Genomic DNA, 12,364 nt, shown 5'->3' with positions numbered 1-12,364 from the left:
GTTCAAACCACACCAGCCCTGGGCACACATAGGAATCCCCACCCCAGTCCAACCCTCTAACCACTGTAAAAGCTAGCTGTTTCCATTCCCAGATCTCTCAAGCCATCTTCAGACCAGCCTGGGAGTCAGCCCTACTCTCCAGAATGCCTCACTATGTGACTACTTAACCTTTCCAGACCCTGTGGTGTTGACGTGATGTCCTCAATCTTGAGATTGATGCTGACATCAGAACCACATTTTGCTTTTGGGGTATCCATCATATCCCTACAGGTGGCCACAACAAACGGGACTGAAGGCTAGACCCTGTTATCCTGTGGGGCCCTAGACAGCTACGGCAGGGATGATGGTGAGGCCATCTTTCCATCACTGCTTTCCTGTTATCACAGTTGCAATTATATTATAAGGAACTATTTTCATGGCCATTTTTTATCTGGTGGCTCTACTCCACTATTGTGCCAGAGCAAGTTTTTTTTTTTTTTTTTAAAGATTTTATTTATTTATTTGACAGATCACAAGCAAGCAGAGAGGCAGGCAGATCGAGGGGGAAGCAGGCTCCCCGCTGAGCAGAGAGCCCGATGTGGGTCTCAATCCCAGGACCCTGAGATCATGACCTGAGCCAAAGGCAGAGGCTTTAACCGACTGAGCCACCCAGGCACCCCAAGGCAAGTTTTAAAAATTAAACAAGTGCTTTGTAATTAAGAGGTTTCCAAGGGTTGGCTTATTTTACCTTACGGTTTTTGCTTCTGAGCAGCTCTTGCATCCCTTTGGGGTTTGGGAATCTTTTCTTGTCCCAAGTGAAGTACCTTTTGCCCTCGGTATGTTCTATGTCCAGCCACATGACATCATAAGGAATGTCATGTTCATCAAATCCTGCATCCACCGCCTTTACATCCTGCTCATCCTCGTAGTTCCAGCGGCACTGGTGGTACCCCAAGGAGAAGAGAGGGGGCATGGCTTGTGTGCCTGAAAGGGGAAGATGACAACTGAGCTGGCTACCACTACAGTGATTATTACATATTTGATAAACATTTCCTGAATGTCTATAGAGTCTAAGCACTGAGTTTGGTACCCAGCATATCAAGGAGAATAAAACACAATCCTTACACTCAAGAAAGTGACAATTTGGTTGGTGAGGCAGACATGTATATTAACTGCTCCACTCTGAGGTGTAACTGCTGTGTTAAAGGTAGCAGCCTAGTGTTATGGGAATACAGAGCCTGCAGTAAAGTGTGGAGTCTTAAAATACTTCATAGAGGTAGTAACACTTGGTTGGGCCTTGAAGGTCAAATAGGAGGAATCTACCAGAGACAACAGATAGAACACTTAGGCACAGGGAATAGAAAAGACACAGACACAGAGGCAGAGAAGTACATGATAAGCTTCTAGGGTGGTTACACTGTGAGAGAGACCAGTAGAAGATGAAACTGGAGAGAGTCAATTTGTAAGGGGCTTGGTAGTTCACTCTAGGAATTCTAAATCTCTCTCTCTCTCTTTTTTTTTTAAAGATTTTATTTATTTATTTGACAGAGAGAAATCACAAGTAGGCAGAGAGGCAGGCAGAGAGAGAGGAGGAAGCAGGCTCCCTGCTGAGCAGAAAGCCCGATGCGGGGCCCGAACCCAGGACCTGGGATCATGACCTGAGCCGAAGGTAGCGGCTTAACCCACTGAGCCACCCAGGCGCCCCTAGGAATTCTAAATCTCTTATGGGAAATTATCAAAAAGTTTGGTAATATGTAACCTTAGCAGGCCTACATTTTAGAAAAATTAGTGAGGGAGCAGTATTGAGACTGACTTAAAGGGAAAGAGACTAAAGGCAAGAAACACTCAAATTATTATAAAAACATTTACTGATAATATGGAGGACTTCTGGTCAACCACTTGCATTTATCTCCTTTCCCTCCTAAATTCCCAATAAAATCCGAGTAAAAGAAAGAAAAAAAGAATAAAGCTACAAGAACAAAGAGAATGAGAGAGGAGTAATTTCAACAAAATTTTAGAAGGTGGAAGGCAGGGGAGGAAAGGTAACCACTGAGCAAAGTGAGGGAAGCTCTCACCAGAGTGCTTGTGAGGTGGATACTGATGAGAAGAGATCACCCTGCTCCCAGCACACTAGCAGATGGGAGACCATTCCCGACACCCACCCCAATTTCCAACCCTAGTACCAGAGTACTTCTAGGCAGAACCTTATTCAAATCCTTGAAAATTAGAAGGCCCCACATATAGAAATACAATAAAAAGACCTCTGAGAAAACAAAGACAATACAAGAAAACAAAATAAATATCAAAACGTTATCATCAGGGGCGCCTGGGTGGCTCAGTGGGTTAAAGCCTCTGCCTTCGTCTCAGGTCATGATCTCAGGGTCCTGGGATTGAGCCCTGCATCGGGATCTCTGCTCAGCAGGGAGCCTGCTTCCTCCTCTCTCTCTCTTTGCCTGCCTCTCTGCCTACTTGTGATCTCTATCTGTCAAAAAAATAAAATCTTAAAAAAAAAACAACAATGAAAAAGTTATCATCAGTACCTTCGGGGAGATAAAAAAAAAAGATACGGCACCCATGAAATAAGACTAGTATAAGATACTGGGAACAAGGAATAGTCAGAGGATAAGAAAAAGTATGAAGAAATTATAGACATATAACATAAATGGAAGGTCTAGAAGATAAAATTGAGAAAATTGTTCAGAAAAAAAGGGAGATTATAAAATCTGTACAGTTGAAAGAGATAAGGGAAGAAATTGTCAAAAGAATAATGATTGCTTTCCAAAATTGAGGAACACATTTCTCAAGACTGACAGAATCCACATCTAATACCCAACACCATAATTATTTAAAAAGATCTATATATAGGCATTTTATTGTCAAATTTCAGAATTTCAGAATATCAGAAATTTCAGAACATATTTCAGAGAGAAAAGACCTATCATAAACAAACAATTCAGAGTGATTTTCGAGCAAGAAGATAGAAGGTAAAAGAGAAATGCCTTCAAATTCTGAGAGAAATAATTTTCAATCTAGCTAGCCAAATGATCAATCAAGGGTGAAGGTAGAAAAAGAGATGTAGTCTACGGCCATACCACCCTGAACGCGCCCGATCTCGTCTGATCTCGGAAGCTAAGCAGGGTCGGGCCTGGTTAGTACTTGGATGGGAGAAAAAGAGATGTTTTTGTACCTGCAAAGATGCAAAAAGTGTACCTCTAATGCACACTTTCTTAGGAAACTCCCAGGATGACAGCTGTGCAGGGAGCCCAGAGAGAACCCCAATGGGGGCAGGACAGAAAGATCTGGGATGGAAGTCTCTGGGGAGGAAAGTGAAATGAATACAATATGACACTCTTGATTATTTGAAAAGTATAAGCACTAAATATTGAGTTAAGCAAAAATAAAGATGTAACTGTAATGATATTGGGAAAGAAGAAAGAGCGATCTGATTGAGTTAAATCCTCATCAACAGATAATCTATAAACTTAAAACTTGGCTTTCCTTGGACATGGTGGTATATCCACTGTTTCTGAAGCATTTTCCTATAAACTAGGCTTAGAATAGTGTTGAAAGGGGCCTGTAGGTGGGCCTTTACAGTACTTTTTTCCATATGAGTGTCTTTCCATATCTATAAATTTTTGGTCATTTCTTCCATCAAAGTTGGAATCAAATTCTTCCTCCTCAACATGGGCTGGATCGAGGGACTTTTAACAGAATGCAGCAGTAGCAATGCTGCATTACTTTTATTTGTAACAGCTTTATTGAGATATAACTCACATATCATAAAATTCAACCAATTAAAGTATACAGTTCAATTTGGGGGGATATATTACACTACCATTTTTTAAAAAGTGGCAAAAATATATAGTACATAAAATTGGCCATTTTAACCATTTATTTAGGCCTTTTAAATTTCTTTCAGCAATGTTTCATAGTTTTAACCACCTACTTGGTTAGAGATATCCTTAGGTAGTTTATTCTTTTGGATGTTATAAAGGGAATTGTTTTCTCAATTCTTTTTTAGATTGTTCATTGCTGGTCTACAGAAACACAACTGATTTTGTGTGTTGATTACAGACCCTGCAACTTTGGTGAATTTCTTTATTAGTTCTGGTAGTTCTTTGTGGATTCTTTGGGATTTTCTAATATCTTGGATCACATCATCTGTGAAAAGAAATAATTTTACTTCTTCGTTTTCAATTTGGATGCCTTTTATTTCTTTTTCTTGCCTAACTTCGCTGGCTGGAATTTCTAGTACAATATTCAGTAGGAGTGGTGAAAGTGGGCAGCCTTGTCTTGTTTCTGATCTTAGGGGAAAGCTTGCAGTCTTTCACCCCTGAATAGGATGTTAACTGTGGATTTCTCATAAATACCTTTTATCATATTGAGGAAGCTTCCTTCTATTCCTAGCCTTCTGAGAGTTCTGATCATGAAACAGTGTTGGATTTTGTCAAATGCTTTTTTCTGCATCAACAGAGATGATCTTTACATCTTTTAAAGATAAAATGCTTTAGTGCTAAAGCCAGTGGTATGTTTTAATGGAGAAGAGAACATAGAAAAGTTCAGGTTGGGACACTGATTGTCTGAGATGAAGGCAGAGAAAGCCCACAACTTAAAGGGTCTGAGGAAAGCAAATGGAGAGTATTATGGATCAGAGAGTAGAGCACTCTAGCTCCAGGATATTTTACCAAGCTGAATGGGATGAAGGTGGAAGGAGAAACGTTTGCTTCTTGAAAAGCCTGGGTAAATTGTGTATACATTCTATATGGGTGCAACAAATATTAACTTACAGTGATGATACATATGAGAGAGGAATTATAATGGGATAAGAGGCTAGCGCTTCCACATGCAAGTACCTGTAAGGTATGAGTACTGCTTGAAGACGTCAGAAGGCGTAGGTCCTGTCAGCAGAAAGACATCAATGATTCCACTCTCTGACATCCAGTGCACATCAGTTCGACATCTGACCTTTTGCTTAGCTGCAACAGGGCCCATCTGGGTTACCGTGTACTAGAAAAAGAATGGAATGAAGTTCTAAGGAATTTCCCTCATATTGTAATATGTAAGTATCATCCATAGGTCAGTAACAGGTACATATTATTAACTTTCATTGATTATACTGCAAAGGCTTTGGTGGCAGAAAATTGTCACTACAAAGTCCAGAGCTAGAACTATACTGGTTTTGTTTCCTACATGAGCATGGCATACAACCACGATCCATAAGCTCACCTTTACTGCAGGCTCCGTATTGATCTCCACTAGAGTTTCGGAGGCATTGAGCCAAAAAATGCCTAGAGTTCTGCCTAGTTTGTGGGCCAGGAGATAAGGCACTGAACCATAAATACCCATTTTGTCATGTATTTTATATCCATAGACGTCCAGGTTATAAAGACGGTAAGCATCACCATCACTGAAACACACAAAGATGGACTCTCAGTAGTTATAATCACAAATATATTATCAATGAATAGCATAGCTCCAATCTCCCCTGCAAACACTCGAGTCCTATGTATCTTTCAAGGCTCAACTCTTAACACTTCCCTAACCCAAACATGGTTGATATGATTCCCTCCTTTGATTCCTTTAGTCTCCCCTCCTGTGACAATTGGCATGCACAGCCTCATATCTTAGATATCTCTTTCGAATATCTCTCACAAGGTGAGGACTGTTTCCTGTGACTTCTCCACAATAGCAAGAACAGAGCAGATATAATTGGCAAATTTTGTATTTCTCCAATGCCAGCACAAAATGACAGTCTCTTAACATACTTCCACAGTGCTGAGTAGGGAAAGATGGGGAACTGAACTGGGGTGGGGAGGCCAAAGCTTGGCTTGGTGTGTGAGCAACACAGTTTCTGATTCGCTTGTGACTATGCCCACCTGTTGACCAGTTGTGCAAACAGCATCTCAATCCAGCAAACTTAATCAGACTCTTCTTTTTGGTTTGGCTTCCTCTCAGTCTGATACCTCTGGCATTTACTTGTCAATAGTGTTAGTTTGAAATGATCTCCCTGAAGGAATCAAAGGTTACATGAGATGCAACACTTTTCCATTCTCTGGCTCACTGTCCTTTTTTGGTAGGAGACTTTTTCTAGGTCAGTGATTTTCACAGGATATTCTCTCAGGTTCCACAGAGAGGCCTTGAGGAGTGAAAGCAAAACCTGGGGAAGTGGTGTGATGAGGCTATCTCCCCTATTTTAACCACAATTGTTCCGTATTTTTATTTCCTTTGTATATTTTAGGTTCAGCATTACAGTTTTTAAAATGTTCAATTTTTTGCCGAAAAAATTAAGATAAAAATTAAGAACCACTGCTCTTAAAAATCTACAAGCAGTATCAAGGAGGAAAAGGCTAGGCACATAATGGCCCAGGCTCAGACAACTCAAATGTTTTCCCTTCAAAGTTTTCCAGTCTAGAAACCAGAGCATCCTCTAAGAATTTTTCACTTTACCTAGTATTTTTAAGTTGGTGTGAGTCTGCATGTTGCGGGATCCCGTAGAGATGCTCAAATCCATGCAAGGAGAAATCCAAACCAATGGAGGCAGGACCTATAGGGACCAGAATACTGAGTTTTTCTTCTCTGTGGGACAATCAATTAAGGAGACTCATTTACCTGTGACTAGGGATCGAGAGACCTGAACTTGGCCAGATCAGTTAGCAAATCACGTGTGTGCTCTTTCTCAATTAGCAATAATCGTGCCTCGGATAAACCTCATTGGCTACGATACTGCCACTGCGCAAAGCTTGTGTGCCCTTTCTGTAAGATGTTACATTCAGGTACTGTGGGGATGCAAACATGCACAAGGCAAAGTTCTGGTGACTTAGTAGTGTTTCTTTAGCTATGTGCTGAAGCTCTTCATGTCCTCATTTATAGTAAATCTCCTTTCTATCTGTAAAATACGGCTATGAAGTTTTAGATTTTTTTCTAATCTAAAGTTTCCTAAAATGTATTGCATGCTTCTTTACATTAGGAAACAAAGGATATTGAGCAATTTTAATCTTCACTAGATAAAAGACTGGTTGTCTTCTTATGATCGTTTATTCTTATTACATACAGGGACAGTAATGTAAAAAGTACCAGAAAGATCTTTTCTGGCTCCTCCCTGTGATTGTAGATAGGTAAATTTTTTTTTAAACCAGAGACAAAGTCCTTTATTTAACAATTATTTTAGAGATATGGGGAAAAATGCAAGTAACTAGGAGAAATAAGAGACTTAAATTCACTCTTAGGGAAAAGTAGTGGATGTGAAATGGTCTTTATTTAAAGGAATTTATGGAAAAGGGGTGCTATTGAGAAGGTAAAAGAGATTATGATGTTACAGAAAGGAAAGCCCGATGGCCCCCCTACTTATAAATTTTGGACATGTTGTCAGTCCTAATCATTATCCTAGGCTATAGATCCAGATGCTAGAACAGAAATTCTCAAGTTGTTAGGGAAGATCTGTTATCCTACTGGTAGGAGGGAGGAGGAGAGTATTTTTTCCAACTCGATAAGCCCCAAGTGTTTGACCTGTATTTCCTAAGAGACAAACTCCACCCCCACCCCCACTATCACTAAATCTAGTGAGAAATGTCACAGATGGGCATGTGATAAACATGTGAATGATGGGGAGGCCTGGAGAAGGTTGAGAACCAATGGCTTGCAATATTGGAGCTAATGAGCTCTAGAACTTCATTTCTCATCACTTGACTCTCATAAAAATAGAATGTGAAATTTGTGGCTGTCTGATATACTGAGTAGTACTAGCAGTGTGCTGACCTAGGCCCCTAACATGAGATCATCAACTCCATGAGGCCTATACTTCTCTTACATTCCCCACAAAAGGTACACATGCACTCTTTCTCTGTTGCAGTGCATTACTGAAGAATAAAGGACCCAAATCTGAGATTTCTGTTCCCCTTACAGAAATCACTTGTTTGGGCCAAGGCTCAGGGACTTTAGGTAGCAATATTTAGCCATTTTTGGCAAGATCTGTTTTAATACTACAATTTCAACTTTACCATTAACTTTGATATCCACAAATTTTCCGAATTTCTCCTCCCACAGGCCCAGATCGTCTTGGTCTTCCTGATGGCATAAGGAAATTGAGTTTATACACTGCAACAAATGTGATTACCACAATAGCACATTTTATTTGGATTGTTAAAAAACTAGACTGAGAGGGGTGCCTGGGTGGCTCAGAGGGTTAAGCCTCTGCCTTCGGCTCAGGTCGTGATCTCAGGGTCCTGGGATCGAGCCCCGCATCGGGCTCTCTGCTCAGCAGGGAGCCTGCTTCTCCCTCTCTCTGCCTACTTGTGATTTCTGTCAAATATATAAATAAAATCTTTAAAAACAAACAAACAAAAAAACTAGACTGAGAAAATGAGTATCTTTTAAAAGACCTGTCCGTGATGACAGTATTTTTGACAAATTTGATCTGTGTTCTATATAAATCCCAGCAATCATCCTCCTTATGAACTGCAGCTGACATGAATATGACTTTTTATTGTGGTAGACTAGACATAAAATTTACAATTTTAACTATTTATTTTCCATTTTAACCAGTTTACTTATTTTTTATTTTAAGTAATCTCACACCCAACATGGGGCTTGAACTCATGTCCCTGAGATGAGGAGTCACATGCTCTACCAACTGAGCCAGCCAGGGCCCCCCCACCATTTTTTTTCATTTTTTACCATGTTAAAGTGACATTAAGTACATTCACATTGTTGTGCAACTATCATCACCATCCATCTCCAGAACTTTTATATCCCAAACTGAATCTCTATGCCCATTAATGAAAAACTCCCCATACCTTCCACCCCCAACTTGTGACAACAACCATTCTACTTCCTGTCCGTATGAATCTGACTACTGCATATATTGCATATAACTAGAATCATGTACTATCTGTCCTTTTCTATTTTTGCTTATTTCACCTAGTATCATGTCTTCAAGATTCATCCATTTTGCAGCATGTGTCAGAGTTTCTTTCCTTTTTAAGGTTGAATAATAGTCCATTGTATGTATATAACATATTTTGTGTGTGCATACATCTGTCACTGACCCTTGGGTTGCTGGACGGCTTTCGCCTTTTGGCTACTGTGAATGATGCTGCTAAGAATACAAGCATACAAATGTTTGAGTACCTGCTTTCCCTTTTGGATATATATCCATAAGTGAAATTGCTGGACTATATTGTAATTTTATGCTGAATTTTCTGAGTAACTGCCTCACCATTTGACATGAGTATCTTTTTTTAAAAAAATATTTTATTTATTTGACAGATAGATCTCAAGTAGGCAGAGAGGCAGGCAGAGAAAGAGGAGGAAGCAGGCTCCCTGCTGAGCAGAGAGCCCAATGCAGGGCTCGATCTCAGGGCCCTGAAATCATGACCTGAGCCGAAGGCAGAGGCTTAACCCACTGAGCCACCCAGGTGCCCCTGACTTGAATATCTTTACACAGTTCAAAATGATGTGAAGGCACTTGAAAAACACAGTCTTTACAGAAGTCATATTTTTAAAATTCTTTTTTTTCCTTGTAAACGTGTGAGGCAAAAAGTTAGAATCAAATAACTTGAGCCCAAAAGCAAATGTTTTGGATGAGATGAGTACTTCCCCGCCCTCCTTCAATTAGCCAAACCAAATGAGAAGTCAAGACTGCTCAGGTTCACAATCTTTTGATACAGAGCTAATGAATTTTCTCGGCTTTACAAGTTTCCTTTCTTGGCTTTACAAGTTTCATTCTTCCTCTCTGGTAGAATGAAAAAGTTTGCTAGAAATTGTGTGTGTGTGTGTGTATAATGCATGTTTCTTTAAAAAAAAAAAAAAAAGAGCCCTTGCACATTTCTAGGTGTTTTCTTCATAATTACAAGCTTCTATAAAGTGAGCCTCTCTGTGTGTGTGTGTTTAAATCACATCTGAATTCTTAATGTAGGGATTATTATCCTTGGGTCTGTGGATGGGCTTTAGAGTTTGGGAACTCCTTCAAACAGTATGAAAATTTTGTTCTACAGAGATGGTTCATAGCTTTCATCAGATTCTTGCAAGGACATCAATGACACAAACTCACTAAGCTATCTAATTAGAGGTCTCCCCAAAGCTGATTGGACATGTTACAAAACTGTGTAAGGCTATGTCTTAGTTGTCCTTCTCTATTTGAAAATGGGAAAAATATTCTCTCTCATATTCATTAGCACGGGTCAGTTTTCAAGAGGAAGAAGCATGTCCTTACTGCACTGGAAATATTTTTTTTACCATTCCTGGTAAAGGGGTCGGGGTCCTTTGAGGATGCATGTGGCTTTGGATGAAGAGATTATTTCTGGAATGCCCATTTCCCTTAATTTAGCTAAAATAATTTTTTAAAAGCAGACACCAGACCACATATCTCTGCTGCTTACAACCTTTCCATAGTTTTCCTTTGCCCTTAATCCAAAAAGTCCAAAAAGGTCAACGAGACATCGAAGAATGCCAGCTCCATGGTAATGGTGGACTCTGATTTACTTAACAATATATCATCAATTCCTCGAACAGTAACTGGCATATAGGAAATACTCAATGAACATTTATTGAATCCAAGAATTATTACAAGACTTGCCACAGAACTGCCCTGCCTATCTGTCTGGCCTTGTTACACAACACCTTTACTTTGCTCTTCTTTCTCCCACTAAAAAGTATATATATTTTTAAAATTTCTTCAGATGTGCTCCTTCCTACCTCAAGGTCTTTGAATATGAAATTCCCTCTACCTGGAATATTCATTTCCCACCTTTTGACTAGCTAATGTAACTTCATGCATCAGTTTCAGTTGGAAAACCCATTTCCTTCAGGAGGTCTATCTTGAACCTCGTCTTGGTCAAGCTCCTTGTTATATTCTCCTACAGCATTCTTCTGTAACACTCCCCCTGCTTGTACTTGGTCAGTGTCTATCTTTCCCATTAGATGCTAAGATTCATAAGGACAGGTTGGGATTTGTTTTATTCACTGCTGATCCTTCTTGCAGAGTGTAATTTTTTGAGCTGGCACAAAAGCAGGCACTCAGGAATTACCCGTTTTATGAACGAATAAATACATGAATAAACAAAGGAACGAAAGAATGAGATGACAAGGTGAGCAAAAGAGATAGGTGGTCCCATATTTATGCAGTAGAATGTTTATCAAGTACCAACTCTGAGAGGAAGGGAAGAACAGAACCGTTGTATTCCACATCATGATAATGATGGTGAAAGAGATTTTTAAAAAGATAAATCGCTCAATCTAGATTACCTGAGAAGTGTCCGCTGATGTGTCCTCCTTATTTTCTTTGGTAGCTCTGTTTTAATAAAAATAAAATTGTTTCACTCATGGGAAGATTGACAGAATTTTGTTGAACGATGATTTCAATTTTTAAATTTTGAGGACCCATTAATTATATCTTTTAACTTGTTAAAAACAATGTCATTACAAAAATAAGTTTATGAAATCGAACATTTATGTTGAACATCAATCCAACAGCTTGATTTATTAAGAGGTATTTATTTTTGAATAAATAGAAATGTATTATATTTACATATAATACATTTTTATACATTAAACGGTATTCCTATTTTTTCTGTGAATTGTCTACCCATCTGCATTATGTGTTAATTTTTTTAGTGTAAAATAAAGTAGGAATATGGAAGGGTATATAATGTAAGTTCAGAATTAAAGAATAATACGAAAGTGAACAACTGTGAACCCACAAAAGCAGCAGAGATGACTTACTCCTTTGGAGTTTCTGTGTGCCCTTCCTCAAATGTATTATCCACTTTCTTCCCCTGCACTTCGGAGGTAACCACTTTACTAAATTTTGTGAGAAACCATTCCCTTGCTGTTTTTTATAGCAGTCCCACAAGTGTATGAGTCCTCAAACATAGATTTGTACTTGCCTTTTAAAAACTTTCAGAGATGTACTGTAACGTACTTTTTTCACTTTTTGAGGAAATCTTGTTTTAATCTGCAATTTTTGGATGATGTTGAACATCTTTTCATGTGTTTACTTGCCATCTGTATATCTTTTTTTGGTCTGTTCAGCTCTTTTGCACGCTTTAAAGTTCAGTGTTCATTTTCTTATGTTGAATTTTAAGAGTTCTTTGTATGTTTTGGGTAGCAGTCCTTCATCTGATGCATCTTTTTTTTTTTTTTTAAGATTTTATTTATTTATTTGTCAGAGAGAGAGAGGGAGAGAGAGCGAGCACAGGCAGACAGAATGGCAGGCAGAGGCAGAGGGAGAAGCAGGCTCCCTGACGAGCAAGGAGCCCGATGCGGGACTCGATCCCAGGACGCTGGGATCATGACCTGAGCCGAAGGCAGCTGCTTAACCAACTGAGCCACCCAGGCGTCCCCATCTGATGCATCTTTTGCAAATATTTCTTACAAGTCTGTTGCTTGT

At 39.3% G+C, this 12,364-nt stretch overlaps 1 protein-coding gene, 1 non-coding gene and 1 pseudogene across 6 annotated transcripts in view; all 3 read right to left on the bottom strand.

Annotated features, from left to right (window-relative positions):
• GANC (glucosidase alpha, neutral C) overlaps positions 1-12,364 on the bottom strand; it is a 73,555-nt gene that overhangs the window by 35,189 nt on the left and 26,002 nt on the right. For all 5 annotated transcript variants that reach the window (XM_047739030.1, XM_047739031.1, XM_047739033.1 and 2 more), the window contains exons 7-12: positions 11,221-11,266; positions 7,977-8,043; positions 6,427-6,523; positions 5,206-5,386; positions 4,833-4,986; positions 728-963 (exon numbers count right to left, since the gene is read on the bottom strand). In XM_047739030.1, the coding sequence (XP_047594986.1) occupies positions 728-963; positions 4,833-4,986; positions 5,206-5,386; positions 6,427-6,523; positions 7,977-8,043; positions 11,221-11,266 (781 nt within the window). The remainder of the gene's footprint in view (positions 1-727; positions 964-4,832; positions 4,987-5,205; positions 5,387-6,426; positions 6,524-7,976; positions 8,044-11,220; positions 11,267-12,364) is intronic.
• Positions 6,588-6,720, bottom strand: LOC125105720 (uncharacterized; annotated as a pseudogene).
• TRNAR-CCU (transfer RNA arginine (anticodon CCU)) lies at positions 8,551-8,624 on the bottom strand. Its single transcript has one exon. It is a non-coding gene; the product is annotated as a tRNA-Arg (tRNA).

The sequence above is a fragment of the Lutra lutra genome, chromosome 7, assembly GCF_902655055.1.
Source record: "Lutra lutra chromosome 7, mLutLut1.2, whole genome shotgun sequence".
NCBI lineage: Eukaryota > Metazoa > Chordata > Mammalia > Carnivora > Mustelidae > Lutra > Lutra lutra.
The sequence above is the reverse complement of the archived record's forward strand: the minus strand, read 5'-3'. Positions and strand labels throughout refer to the sequence as shown.